Source organism: Oryctolagus cuniculus, chromosome 4, assembly GCF_964237555.1.
Source record: "Oryctolagus cuniculus chromosome 4, mOryCun1.1, whole genome shotgun sequence".
Classification (NCBI taxonomy): domain Eukaryota; kingdom Metazoa; phylum Chordata; class Mammalia; order Lagomorpha; family Leporidae; genus Oryctolagus; species Oryctolagus cuniculus.
The window spans coordinates 84,199,486-84,215,294 of record NC_091435.1 but is presented as its reverse complement, the minus strand read 5'-3'; the positions used below and the strand labels follow the sequence as shown (position 1 = coordinate 84,215,294).

At 40.8% G+C, this 15,809-nt stretch overlaps 1 protein-coding gene across 10 annotated transcripts in view; it reads right to left on the bottom strand.

Annotated features, from left to right (window-relative positions):
* ACAP2 (ArfGAP with coiled-coil, ankyrin repeat and PH domains 2) overlaps window positions 1-15,809 on the bottom strand; it is a 156,956-nt gene that overhangs the window by 94,762 nt on the left and 46,385 nt on the right. For all 10 annotated transcript variants that reach the window (XR_007924433.2, XR_007924434.2, XM_008266163.4 and 7 more), the window contains 1 exon segment: window positions 11,874-11,931. Coding sequence is in view for 8 of the 10 variants with exons in the window: in XM_008266163.4 (XP_008264385.1) it covers window positions 11,874-11,931 (58 nt within the window). In the remaining 2 variants the exon portion in view is untranslated.

Genomic DNA, 15,809 nt, shown 5'->3' with positions numbered 1-15,809 from the left:
CAAATGATTTGGTAGCCCTTACATGGATACGAAAGGCCAACTCATGGATATGACTAAACAGCAAAAATAAAAAGTTTGAGAACATGTTCTTTTAGAGCCGGCAGGTAAAGGGAAACAGTTATTCTCATACACTGTGATAAGAATGTACACTGATACAATTTCTATGAAAGGCAATTTAATAAAAGCTAACGAAATTAAGATATATATAACCTCCTTAGTAATGTCACTTTTAAAAATTCATCAGGGCCAGCACTGTGGTGTAGTGGGTAAAGCCACCGCCTGCAGTGCCAGTATCCCACATGGGCACTGGTTCGAGTCCTGGTTTCTCCATTTCTGATCTTGCTCTCTGCTATGGCCTGAGAAAGCAGTAGAAGATGGCCCAAGTCATTGGGCCCCTGCACCCATGTGGGATACCCAGAAGAAGCTCCTGGTTCCTGGTTTGGATCAGCGCAGCTCTGGCTATTGCAGCCAATTGGGGAGTGAACAAGCGGATGGAAGACCTACCTCCCTCTCTCTCTCTCTCTCTCTCTCTCTCTCTCTCTGCCTCTCTGCCTCTCCCTGTGTAACTTTGACTTTCAAATAAATAAATAAATCTTTTTTAAAAAATGCACCACATATGGGGCCGGCGCCGTGGCTCACTTGGTTAATCTTCCGCCTGCGGCGCCGGCATCCCATATTGGCACCAGGTTCTAGTCCTGGTTGCTCCTTTTCCAGTCCAGCTCTCTGCTGTGGCCCGGAAGGGCAGTGGAGGATATCCCAAGTGCTTGGGCCCCTGTACCCATGTGGGAGGCCAGGAAGAAGCACCTGGGTCCTGGCTTCGGATCGGCGCAGCGCCAGCCGTGGTGGCCATTTGGGGAGTGAACCAACGGAAGGAAGATCTTTCTCTCTGTCTCTCTTTCTCTCTGTAACTCTACCTATCAAACTAATAAATAAAATCTTTTAAAAAATGCATCACATAGATGTATTTGCACACAGCCATGTATATGTGAAGTTATTCACTGCAGTCACAATAAAATATTGAGCAACTAAGCACCCATAGTAAACAACTGAATAAAAAGTATGATATGGGGCAGCCATTGTGGTACAGGGGGTTAATATGCTGCTTGGAATGTCCACAACCCGTGTAAGTACCAGTTCCAGTCCCAGTTATTCCACTTCTGATTCAGCTTCTGGCTAATGTATATGGAATGACAGCAGATGATGGGCCATGTACTTAGTTCCCTGCCACACACATGGGAGACCTAAATGGAGTTCCTGGTTCCTGGCTTTGATCTAGCCTCGTCCTGACTGTCACAGGCATTTGGGGAGTGAACAAGAAAATAGACAATGTCTCTGTCTCTCTCTCTCCTCCCACTCCCTTTTCTGTCATTCTGCCTTTCAAATAATAAATAAATATTTTTCAATGCGACATATACATATAACATAATCCAATCATTAAAAAAGAGACTGCCTTAAAATTAATTTTAAAAATCCAAAATATATTAAGATCAAAAACACCTGCAAATAGTGCTAATATTTTTGCTGGAAAAGAGTCATTTGTATGGAGAAATACAAATACATATAATCTTTTATATGCAAAAAAAAAAAAGACTGGAAAGACACACAAGAAGCTGGTGCAGTGTACTCACCTAGGAATGGGATTAGAAGATGATTATCACTAGATGTATTTGTCATCTTTGGATTTTGTACTTTAGGCGGTACTCATCCAACAAATAATACAAAAATAATTAAATCAAAAGCATCCCAATAAAAAAAGAGGGAGAAATGAGTTGACTGTGCAACATTCTCCTTTAAAATCAAAGTTTCTCCACTCCTGCAGGCATTTAGGAAGTGAGTCAGCATACAGAAGTACTCTATCATTTGCTTTCTCTTTCTCACTTTCTCTCAATAGCTTTCTGTCTCTTTTTCTCTCTATCTCCTCCTCCCTCCCTCTCCCCTTGCCTCTCTGCCTCGTGAATAATTTAAAATTTAAAATAAATTAATTTAAAATAAAAACATAGGTTCACAGCTCAGCTTAGGTTCAAATCTGGCTGCCATACATAATCACATAATTAAACTCGAGTGACCTTAACCTGAACAAACTTACAACCTTCAGTTTTTTCTTCTGAATGATACATAATGGTACCAATCACATAAGGTTACTATAAAATGATAAGATACTTCACATAAAGATCTTAGCACAAGTTGTTACAGAGTCAGGGCCAACATTGTGGCATGGTGGGTAAAGCTGCCACCTGTAGTGCCAGCAACCCTTATCAGCCCCAGTTTGTGTTTGAGCTGCTCCACTTTCAATCCAGCTCTCTGCTAATGGCCTAGGAAAAGCAGCAGATGATGGCACAAGTGTTTGGGCCCCCTGTATGTGGGAGACCCAGATGACATTCTTTGCTTCAGCCTAGCCCAGTGCTGGACGTTGTGGTCATCTGGGGAGTGAGTCAGCAGATGGAAGATTGATCGATTTCTCTCTCTCCCTCTCTCCCTCTCTCCCTCTCTCTCTCTCCCCCTCCCTGCTCTCCACACCCATGTAACTCTAACTTTCAAAATAAATACATTTTGGGAAAAATATTGTTACTGGATCATAGTAATTAACAAATTTGTGTTTCCTTGTCAGAAGGAAGGTTTTCTTATTGTTGTTTGCTTTGTTTTACTAAGAAAAACCCTTAGTAAGAATAAGAAACAAACGTGGACACCTTTGTACTTAAGTACTTAAGATAAAGACATGGCAGAGAAGAAAAAGAAAAAGATGACTACAAAAAGAGATATTTTCATCACACAAACGGGATGAAAAACAAAAAATGTAAGTTAACTTTCTAGATTAGGAGCAATAAATAAAGGATTCCCACCAAGCAGAAGGAAGAGGCAAGGTCATCTGGTAAAAGTGAAGAACTAAGTGGTAAATCCTGAAGAAACAGTGAACTATTGAAGAGCTGCTAAAAGCAATGAAATGGATCTGACTGGATTTGAAAAACTTGCTTTGTATAAATAATTACAGGACATGTGGCTCCATCAGTTGGTTTTACAAAATAGTTGTATAATTTCTCCTGTAGGGCTTCACAGCCCAGACTTGAGGCAGATAATATACCTGGCTACACTTTAGACAGCAGAAATTCTGTGGAGTAGCTGTTATGGAAAGGAAATGAAGGTTTCTGAAGAGCAGTAATAATGGAATAAAGTTAAGAGCACATTGAAAGGGCTCATAGCAACACTGATCATAACAGTCAGAAAAAGAGAACTCAAATGCCCATCAATTAATTAGGATGAACCAATTGTGATATGTCCATACAAAAGGATATTACTCAACCATAAAAATACTGACAAATATATCACCTTCCATTTGAGAAGTGAAAGTATCTCTTATTTAATGAAATTCTAAACCTTCTACCTCCTTAGGACTCGACCCTATCTTCTCATCTCTACCACTTCTTTCACTTAAGTAGATAAAGATGTTCAAGTTTATTTCTTAATAAAACAACACATCTCTTCTGGGAAGGAAGCACAAATCTCTATTGGGATTGGTGAAACTTAAAAACATTGTAACTGAACACAGCCAGTCACAAAAATCAAATACTACATGATTCCATCTATATGAAATGGCCAGGAAAATCCACAGAGACAGAAAGTAGCCAGAAGATGAAGAAAGAGGAGACCTGAGGGTAACTGCTAACAAGTACAAGATTTCTGAGGTGACGGAAAATCCTCCCTCTCTCTGTAACTCTACCTTTCAAATAAATAAAACTAATCTTTTAAAATAAAAAGTACATTGAAGGGCCGGCACTGTGGCATAGCGGGTAAAGCTGCAGCCTGCAGTGCCACATCCCATATGGGCGCCAGCTCGAGTCCTGGCTGCCACACTTCCGATCCAGCTCTCTGCTGTGGCCTGGGAAAGCAGTAGAAGATGGCCCCAGTCTTTGGGCCCCTGCACCTGCATAGGAGACCCAGAAGAAGCTCCTGGATCGGCACCGCTCCGGCTGTTGCAGCCAACTGGGGAGTGAACCAGAGGATGCAAGATTTCTCTCTCTGCCTCTCCTTCTCTCTCTGTGTAACTCTGACCTTCAAATAAATAAATCTTTTTAAAAAATACATTGAAATGAATTTGAAAGTAATCTGAAATATCTCAAGTAGACATACTGAAAGACCAGAAGTCTAGGTAAACTTGAAGCAGCAGTGAGTTTAAGAACTGGAAGGACTGGAGAATCAAGTCAGAAAGCAGGACATCAGCATTCCAGATTTCAGAGGTTAGAACTCTGTGTTATGAACTCTGTGTTATGAGGCAAAAGAGTATGGCCATGAAAATAGTTATCACACTAAAATAGAGTCACTATCACAGGGGTTACAGAGAAAATGAAATTATCTCACAGCAAAACCACATAAACACTGCAGGTATCTAGGAGGAAGGCCTGATTAGGTGATGGAGAGGGGAGGAGAGAAAGCAGGAAACTGACTCCACCAGCTGCCAGAATCCTAATTAAATGACAGTGATGAATGAAATTTTAGCTGAATAAATGCTGGCATTGCAAGCAGTGGCCTTACCCACTATGCTACAACACTGGCCCAAGGGAAGATTTTTATCTAAGAATAAGTAAACATCAAATTAGTCAAAATTATCAAATTTGCAGCTCTAATTCATTCATAATTTTTATTAAGGGATTACTGTGTAATAGGTACTTTTCCAGATAATAGGAATACAACTTAAATTTGCTATCCTCAAGTAATTAGCTTGCGCTGTGATTCCCACTCTTCTAGGTGCAAATTGGGAATAATGCCAACATTCTTGTAAAGATCAGAGATAATGTAACACAGAACGTGGCATACAGTGAGTGCATAACAAATGAGGGGTTCCCCCCTTTTAAAGATAGACTCTGTCTTCAAGGGGCTACTACTCTGTTGAAGAGACACTATCACATCATTTACTTACAATATGCCATGTGCCAAGAACCATGCTTAGTATCTGGCATACATTATCTCATCTTATTCTAATAATAGCTCTATGTGATACATTAAGACACTTGTTTTCCTCATTTCAAAGATGAAAAAAATGAGACACAGAAAGGATGAGGATTTTACCCAAAACAATACAGCTACTTAGCAGCAGTACCAGATTCAAATCCAAGTTTTGTACTCTTAACTCATTAAGCTATACCACAAACCAAAAAGTATAGTAACGTTATAATCATTTAAAAGGAAATACATTCAAGAAGAAATGTAAAACTGGAAAAAGAACCAAAGATTGGTAGTATATGAGCTAAGATTTAAAGGTTGTCTATTTAACAAACAGGAAACAAGTCTACCAGTGACAACATGTAAAACAGAAACAGAAATTCTATCCAGATGGCAACCATGATGCACTATAATGTACCAATGACAGAGCATCTTGTAGAAGGGATAGTTGAAGCCAACAGAGCAATGCCACTCAAAAGCATTATTCACTACAAAGAATATAACTATTGGTAGAAAACATTATAAGCAAAATAAATACACGCTAAGTCATCAAGCTAGTTGAACCTGTTGCTGACATGATTTTTACACTGATAGAATTTTTACATTGATAGAATGAACTTGCCCTGAACAAAGTTATGAAATCACTAAATTAGTTGTGGGGCAACCCCTCCCCTATTAGACCTTCACTGCCACCACCTACAATAACAACCATCTATTGCTCCTTTTTTATTCCTAACTCCCCATAATTCTAAAGTAAAAATGACAACTTACAGCTCAAGAATCTGGGAGAGATACATTTTATAAGGAGTCAAAATTTGTTTTAAGAATTTATTCAAAGTCAGAAATACAGAAAGGGGAGAGAGAGAAAGAGAGAAAGTGAGAGAGATCTTTCATCTGCTGGTTCCCTCCTCCCCAAACAGCCACAATGGCCAGAGCTGTGCAGGCCAAAGCCAGGAGCCAGGAGCCAGGAGCCAGGAGCTTCTTCCGGGTCTCCCATGTGGGTGCAGGGACCCAAAGACTTGGGCCGTCTTCCACTGCTTTCCCTTTCCGCTATGCATTAGCAGGGAGCTGGATTGGAAGTAGAGCAGCTGAGATTCAAACAGGCACCCCTACGGAATGCCAGCACTGCAGGCAAAAAGCTTAACTATCATTGCTACAGCACTGGCCCTAGGAATTAAAACCTTAAACCAGAGAAAAATTAAAGCACCTATGGAACCTCAGGGATGGTGGGGGAAAGAGACTATATTTGAGAACATTTCAGGTTTCCAGGATACCTTTACCAGCTCTTTAGCAACACAGACACTAGAATGAGCTTAGAGTTCACAGTAGCCAATGTTGGGGCTGGCATTCTGGTGCTTCGTGTCAAGCTGCCTGCTGCGATGCTAGCATCCCATATGATTGCCAGTTGGAATCCCATCTGCTCCACTTTCAATCCAGCTCCTTACTAATGTGCCTGTGAATGTCATTGCTTTAACACTTTAAGATTTGAATTTTCTTGTTTTAAGATTCCACATTGGGGCAGATGCTATGGCGCAGTAGGTAAAGCTGCTGCCTGCAGTGCTGGCATCCCATATGGGCGCTGGTTTGAGTCCCGGCTGCTCCACTTCCAATCCAGCTCTCTGCTATGGCCTAGGAAAGCAGTAGAAAACGGCCCAAGTCCTGGAAGAAGCTCCTGGCTTCAGATAGGCACAGCCCTGGCCATTGCGGCCATCTGGGGAGTGAACCAGCAGATGGAAGAGCTCTCTCTTTGCCTCTGCCTCTCTGTAACTCTGCCTTTCAAATAAATAAATAAATCTTCAAAAAAATTTTTAAAAAAGATTCTACATCTAACTGAGCACCAAAAAGGAAACCTGTTAAAGTGAAATGAACACTATGAGAAACGGTGACTTGATCAGCCCTCACCCTGACTGTTGATGAGCAACTTGATATGTTATCCCTCTTAGTATTTTTTTTTGTTTGTTCTACTTAATACTTTTGGTTGAATACTGTAATCAATACACAATTCTTCTTAAGTGCTGAAACTTAACTGAAAAGGGATCTCTGTTAAATATAAGAGTGGGAATAAGAGAGGGAAGAGATGTGCAATTCGGGACATGCTCAAGCTGACTTACCTCAAACGGTAGAGTTAGAAACATACCAGGGGATTCCAATTCAATCCCATCAAGGTGGCATGTACCAATGCCATCTCACTAGTCCCAGTGATCAATTTCTGTTCACAATTGATCATAATGATAGGACTAAGAACCAAAGGGATCACATAAACAAAAATAGTGTCTGCAAATACTAGCTGATAGAATCAAAAAGGGAGAGAATGATCCAACATGGGAAGTGAGATACACAGCAGACTCATAGAATGGCAGATGTCCTAAACAGCACTCTGGCCTCAGAATCAGCCCTTAAGGCATGCGGAGCCTGCTGAAAAGCCCATGAGACTATTTCAGGCATGGAAAGCCAAGACACTCTGGGGGAAAAAAAAAAAAACCTAAATGAAAGATCTCCGCGAATGAGATCCCAGTGGAAAGAATGGGTCATTAAAAAAGGAGGTACCTTTCTCTGAAGGGAGGAGAGAACTTCCACTTTGACCATGGCCTTGTCTAAATATGATCAGAGTCAGTGAACTCAGGGGGCTTCCATAGCCTTGGCAGCTCATGACAAGAGCCTAGGGTGATTACTGAGGCCATAAACAAGAGTGTCAATTTGTTAAGTCAACAACAGGAGTCACTGTGCACTTACTCCTCATGTAGGATCTTTGTCCTTAGTGTGCTGTACATTGAGATTTAATGCTATAACTAGTACTCAAAACAGTATTTTTCACTTTATATTTCTGTGTGGCAGCCAACTGTTGAAATCTTTACTTAATGTATGCTAAACTGATCTTCTGTATATAAAGAGAATTGAAAATGAATCTTGATGTGAATGGAAGGGGAGAGGGAGTGGGAAAGGGGAGGGTTGTGGGTGGGAGGGACACTATGGGGGGGAAGCCATTGTAATCCATAAGCTGTACTTTGGAAATTTATATTCATTAAATAAAAGTTTGAAAGCAAAAAAAAAGATTCTACATCAATGTGCCCTAACCCTAACAAACTGATAAAAAGTAAAAAAAGAAAAACACCCAGTCCCAAAGGAAAACTCATTAGCAAAAACATGGTCAGTGAATTCTGTAAATGAGGACCACCACCACTCAGTGTTTCATATGACACAGATACACTTCTATCTGAAAATGACAGGTATCCAAATTATACTATTCTGTGATTTTTTATTTTTATTTATTTATATGAGAGGTAGGATTACAGACAGTGAGAGAGAAAGAGAGAAAGGTCTTCCTTCCGTTGGTTGACTCCCCAAATGGCTGCTACAGCTGGTGCTGCGCCGATCTAAAGCCAGGAGCCAGGTGTTTCCTCCTGGTCTCCCGTGTGGGCACAGGGGCCCAAGCACTTGGGCCATCCTCCACTGCCTTCCCGGGCCACAGCAGAGAGCTGGACTGGAAGAGGAGCAACCAGAACTAGAACCCGGCACCCACATGAGATGCCGGCACCACAGGCGAAGGATTAGCCTAGTGTGCCACGGCGCCAGCCCATATTCTGTGATTTTTTTAAAAAACCTTGTCCTATATACTGCCATAAAAATCAAAACTACCTGTTGACTTCCTTAAGAGTTTAAAACTTTGTATCAAAGAGTATTTGAAAATAAATATAATACCTCAGAGGAAAAAAAATTTTTAATAGTAATAAAAACCCACACATAAGTAAAGTATATGCAAATAATATTCCTATCCAAAATTAAAATATCAACTTTTAAAAACACTGTGCCTCAAAATTTACTGGTGCTCTTCAGAAAATTTTCAAGTGGTAGGTGCATATGCTCCCCAAAGTGGATCTTCAAGTACAACGATGCATAAGAGCACTGAACTCCTGTAATTTTGTGATTTGAAGTACTTTGTCTTTGCCTTTCTGACCTTTGAAGTCCTCCCTACGAAAGGGGAATAGAGGCGGATTTTGGTTTAGCAATTAAGGTTTCAGCATCCTATATCAGAGTGCCTAGGTTCAATGATCAAGTCCCAGTTTCAGCTACCAATTCCAGCTTTCTGACAACACAGATGCTGAGGTGTAGCAGGCAATGGCTCAGATGGTTTGGTTCCTATCACCCATGTTGGAGACCAGGATTAAGTTTCCAGTTTCCAGGGCTGGTTCTGTAGCATAGCCGGTAAAACCACAACCTGCAGTGCCAGCATCTCGTATGGGCACAGGTTCATGTCCCAGAAGCTCCACTTCCAATCCACCTCCTTGCTAATGTACCTGGGAAAGCAATGGAAGATAGCCCAAGTGCTTAGGCCCCTACACCCATGTGGGAGACCCAGTAGAAGCTCCCAGCTCCTGGTTTTAGATTGGCCCAGCTCCAGTCGTTTAGGCCATTTGGGGAGTAAACCAGCAATAGAAGATCACTATATATGTAACTCTGTAAATCAATCTTTTTTTTTTTTTTAAAGTTTCCAGCTCCAGGCCTGTTGCAGGCATGGCAACATAAGCTGATGGGGCAGCTTGCATTTCTCTTTCTCTATTTGTGCACATGTTTGTGTGTTTCTCTGCCTCTCAAATATCTTTTTTGGTGGTAATAATAACATATGTCCTATGTAATTCACATAATTATTACAAAAACCAAAACAATACAACTATATAACTATGCTCGGTAGAAATACAGAGTGACAGAGGTGTGATTCTCTCCTAACTCACATCATGCATTGCATTGCTATTAGTGATACAATTTTTCAAATAGTAGACAACACTTCGTATAATTTCTCATGAAATAAAATATAATCTTCCCTCAAAAAAAAAAAACAGAAAGATACTGAATATTACAGTGCTTTAAAATCATAAGTTCTATACAAAAACAATTTATTACTAAACTTTCCTAAAAGATTTGTTTTACATATATAACCAATACACATATAACCAATAAATAATCAATGCTTTGTATAGTTTCTATGCTATTTACATTACAGACACACATATGTTGCAGGATTTCAAAACATCCAAAAATCTTTAGCCTAATTAATGTATTTCTTATCCTCAGTATTCAAAGTGCGATCCAACAGCATGGGCACCATCTGGAATCTGGTTAGATACACAGCCTGTTAGGCACACCTGACCTACTGAATTAAAATCTGTATCTTCACAAGATGAATCCCAGGTGATTCCCATGTACAATAAGGTATCAGAAGCACTACTTCCTTTACACAGCAACGCCATTTACAATAACTGTATCATTAAGAAACTATTTTCTGAAAGGTAATTCAAATATATGCAAATGACTTATCTCCAGAAATTTAAAGACAGATATTTTACTGAACAATGATTACAGAAGCATATCTGAACAAATGAATCAGAAGTCATGTCTTATTTTTTTAAGGTTTATTTATTTTATTTGAAAAGCAGAGAGAGAGAGAGAGAGAGAGAGAGAGAGAGAGAGAGAGAAAGATATCTTCCATCTGTTGGCTCACGCCCCAAAATCCTCAACCACCTTTCCAGGCCATAGCAGAGAGCTGGATCGGAAGTGGAGCAGCTGGGATTCGAATCAGTGCCCATATGGGATGATGGCACCACAGGCAGTGGTTTTACCCGCTACACCACAGCACTGGCCCCATAATGTTTTTATTCTAATATATCTGCCTGGTATACAACTATAGCAGATAATACTTCTTGAATAGTTACCAAGAAAAATTATCAAAAATTAATACAAATGGGAATCAATGTGCACTTACCCTTAACATAAAATACTATATCAATTATTAAGTATGTTAAGCACTTTGGAATTAGCTTAAAAATAGTATGATTATTTTATTTATATCTGAAACTGGCCATATCTAAATATATAAATAAGAATAGACAGGTAATGTATGAGACCCATTAAACATCAAACAAGATACAAGCTTGGATGGGCATTTAGCCTAGTGGTTAAGATGCTGGTTGGAGGAAGGCCAGCATCCCATATCAGAACATCTGGGTTCAAGTCACAAATCCACTCCCAATTCCAGCTTCCTGCTAATATGCACTCTGAGAGGCAGCAGATGACAATTCTAGTAGTTGGGTCCCTGCTAGCCACATGGGGGACCTGGATTGAGTTCCTAGCTCCTGGCATCAACTTCAGCCCAGCTCTGGCCATTATGAGCATTTGGGGAATGAACCAAAAAATGAGAGCACTCTGGCTCCCTCTCTCCCTCTCTCTCCCTTTCTCCCTTTCTCTTTCTTGCTCCTTCTATCCCCTCTCTTCTCTGCCTATGAGATGTTTTTTATTAAAATCTTGAGGGGCCAGTACTGTGTCGCAGGTAAAGCCGCTGCCTGTAGTACTGCCATCCCATATGGGCACCGGTTCAAGTCTCAGCTGCTCCACTTCTGATCCAGCTCTCTGCAATGGCCTGGGAAGCAGTTGAAGATGGCCCAAATGCTTGGGGCCCTGCATCTGCGTGGAAGACCAGGAAGAAGCTCCTGGCTCCTGGCTTTAGACTGGCCCAGCTCCGGCTGTTGCAGCCATTTGGGGACTGGACCAGCGACAGAAGATTCTCTCTCTACCTCTGTCTCTGCCACTCTGCAACTCTGCCTTTCAAATAAGCAAATAAATCTTTAAAAAAATAAAATCTTGAAAGATACATATAATCTTTTTTATGGAGAAGACAGAAACAAACCTCCAACAGTATAAAGGATATTTAATGATCTTTAGTAGTAATGAAACATGGATTCAAATTCTTGTTTTGGCACTCAGACTTTGAACAAGCAGTTTAATGTCTATAGTCACAATTTCCTCATATGTAAAATCATGGTAATAATTGCACTTACCCTCACAGACATAAAAAGTAATATGCACAACCTAGAATTAGAAGTACTAATCATTATTTATGGAAAACAATAATTGATGTTTTAAAAAAATAAAAATGCAGAATTTACCTTATCAAGTTTTAGTTCCAATTCAGCCACATCTCCTTCTACTTCTTCCAAAGCAGCCCTGGAAAAATTAAATATAAAATAAGCTATTTCATTTATTTAAATGAATATTTTACACCTGAAAAATATCTCCAAGAGAAAAGGTAGATATAAATGTTAAAAATTATACTTCACATAAAGTAATAACTACCTTAAAATGAAGTATAAATACTTAACAATCACGTAATACAGCAAATACTACAATTATTATTTAGGATAATAAAAGAATCACTAGGCTGATTTACTCAAAGCATTAATATTACCCAAAGTAAAAATAACACTAATTGGAACTACTCAGCATGTATTTTACAACAAATAAGAAACTTTACCAGCTGAGCCTTGCAAAGAATCATATTTCCAGACAACCAAGCACATGCAACTGAACTGCAAAGTATTATTGTCAACCAAAAAGATAGGCTTTTTTAACTTTTAGAATTAGTTCAGAAAGATATTAACTTTAATCCACCATTTTGTTTCCAAAGTATTGTATTTTTTTAAATCAACACCTAACACTAATAAATTTTTATTTCACTTCTCCTATGAACACTATCTTTTTTTAAGATTTATTTATTTAAAAGGCAGAAATATAGATAAAGAAGGAGATAGAGAGATCTTCCAGCTGCTGCTTCACTCTCCAAATGCTGCAATGGCCAGGGCTGGGGCAGGCCAAAGCCAGGAGCCAGCAGCTCCTCCCAGGTCTCTCACATGAGTGCAGGTGCCCCAATTATTTGGATATGTTCCACTACTTTCCTAGGTGCATTAGCAGGGAGCTAGATAGCAAGTGGAGCAGCCGAGACTCAAACTGGCACCCATATGGGATGCAGGCACTATAGGCAAAGGCTTAACCTTCCACGCCACAGCGCCACCCATGAACACAAACTTAATGCTGGAAACGTAGCAAGGCGAGACTGGCATGTGGTAGCAGGTTAAGCCACCACCTGCGATGCCAGCATCCCATATGGGCACTGGTTAGTGTTCCTGCTGTTCTAGTTCTGATCTAGCTCATTGTTAAAGTGCCTGGGAAAGCAGTGGAGGAGGGCCCAAGTACATGGCGCCCTGCACCCGCGTGGGAGACTCAGAAAAAGTTCCTGGCTCCTGGCTTCAGATCGGCCCAGATCTGGCCGTTGCAGCAATCTGGGGGAGTGAACCCGCGGACAGAAGACTTTTCTCTGTCTCTCCCTCTCTGTCTGTAACTCTACCTCTCAAATAAATGAATAAAATCTTAATTTTAAAAAATGAGGACTATAGAAAGATGAAAAAGGCAGGCCTTTGATCTAGTGGTTAAGACTTCCCAATAAGATAAGATGCCAGAGTCCCTAATCAGTATGCTTTACTAGGTTTGTTGGTTCCAATGAATATCAAGTACAAATAGAAAAACATGAATAAAAACCATTTCTCATATATGATACATGTTAAAAATAAATCTTAACATTTAGTTATTGCTGTCTGTTCCCTAAGAAGCTGAATAAGTCCAGAATTTTTAAGACACTTTAATAATACTACTTTCATTCTTTTCTCTGTTCATACTTCAGTATTTTATAATCAACTCAAAAAAAAGTTATCTCAAAACACAAAACTGAAAAATATCCAGCAGCAAGTGTAAACACTGAGACATTTCCAATCACGTGGTGATCATTTTCAGCTGTGAATTAAATGAAGGGCTATGAAAAGCACAAAAATGGAACTCTCCCCACCCAGATAACCGTATATACCTGGTACAGTAAACTTTTTGAACTACTGTTTTTAAAATAGTACCTATAAAAATAACTGAATAGTATAAGTAACATGAGCATCACATTTTCTTTGTAAAAGAAAATTATTTGGGGGTCGGCGCTGTGGCCACCTGTAGCACCGGCATCCCCTATGAATGCCAGTTTGAGTGCTGGCTGCTCTACTTCCCATCCAGCTCTCTGCTATGGCCTGGCAAGGCAGCAGAAGATGACCCAAGTCCTTGGGCCTCTGTACCCACATAGAGAACTGGAAGTAGCTCCTGGCTCCTGACCAGTGCAGCTCCAGCAGTTGCAGCCATCTGGGGAGTGAACCAGTGGATGGAAGGCCTCTCTACCCCCACCCCTCTTTTTCCGTGCCTCTGCCTCTCTGTAACTCTGCCTTTCAAATAAATAAATCTCAAAAAGAAAGAAAATTATTTGAAAGAAGGTGTGAAGAATTATTTTCCCTAGATTGCATGATGATAAAATCTAAAATACAACAGGATATTTAAGATCATTGATGAGCACATAAATATCCTCAAACAATTAAACATGGATTTGAGGCTGTATGTCTTAAGTACCTACTAAGACTAACAGATAGATAAATATTCAAAATATAATAAATGAACAGAGGTCAGCATTGTAGCACAGAGGGTTAAACCACCCTTGGGGCACCTACATCCCAAAAGAGTGTCTGGGAGAGAGTTCTGCCTCCACCTCCAATCCAGCTTCCTACTAAAGAGCATGGGAGGCAGCAGATGATGGCCAAGTACTTGAGTTTCATATGGGAAACCCAGATGGAGTTCCTGGCTCTCTGTTTCAATCTGGCCAAGTCCCCGCTGTTGCACTCATTTGGGGAACCAGAAAATGGAAGATATTTCTCCCTCCCCATCCTACCCTGTGTCTCTGCCTCCTCCTTCCCACCTCCCCCACCCCGTCACTCTGCCTTTTGAATAATTTTAAAAACTTAAATAATGAAGAAATTTTGAAACTAACACTTTTAGTCCCTGCTTCCTATAATTAATATATTCCTAAAAACGGCATATCAGTAGAATATTCAGAAGAGTTGCCTGTATATGTTTATCATGGTACCTAATATCCCCAACCAACTTCCTCTTTCACCTCAACAGTCTTACTCATCTTAGGCAATGCCAAACTACTCTTTGCGAAGAAAAGATACTGGTCAGCCGGCGCCGCGGCTCACTAGGCTAATCCTCCGCCTAGTGGCGCCGGCACACCGGGTTCTAGTCCCGGTTGGGGCGCCGGATTCTGTCCCGGTTGCCCCTCTTCCAGGCCAGCTCTCTGCTGTGGCCAGGGAGGGCAGTGGAGGATGGCCCAGGTGCTTGGGCCCTGCACCCCATGGGAGACCAGGAGAAGCACCTGGCTCCTGGCTCCTGCCATCGGACCAGCGCGGTGCGCCGGCCGCAGCGCGCCGGCCGCGGCGGCCATTGGAGGGTGAACCAACGGCAAAAGGAAAACCTTTCTCTCTGTCTCTCTCTCACTGTCCACTATGCCTGTCAAAAAAAAAAAGAAAAGATACTGGCTGGCTCATGGTTAGTCCACTGACCCAAGGATAGCCCTCAACTAAACAAAAAGATGGTAAAAGATTCCCACACTATTGAGACAGCTCTTTCTGGGTTTTGACAAGAAAACAAAGAGAAGACACCCTAGAAATGTGTCTTACAAAAGCAATCCCTCATTAAATTACTTTGTAATATGAATGGTCATCCTTTATTTTGTTTGGTAAGTTCTGGTTTCCTTCTATTAAGTCACTGTAATACCTTAAATGTTGAGAAACAGTGGAATGCAGTTTAAAAAAAAATAAATGCCCAGTGGCAGGTGTTTGGCACAGCAATTAAGCTACCACCTGGGACACAGGTATTCCATCTCAGAGTGTCCGCTTTTAGTGCAAGCTCCTCCGCTTCTGATCCAGCTTCCTGCTAACACACACCTTGGGAGGCAGCAGGTGATGGCTCAAACACCTAGGTCCCTACAACCAACATGGAAGACCTATATGGAGTTCCGGGCTCCTAGCTTTGGCCTGGCCCAGTCTTGGCTGTTCTGGGCATTTGGGAAGTGAATCATTAGATGGAAGTTCTCATTTCCTCTCTCAAAAAAAATGAAAAAATTTAAAAAAACTAACATTTAGGGGCAAGTGTTGTGATGCAATGGGTTAAGCAGCCTCCAGCAA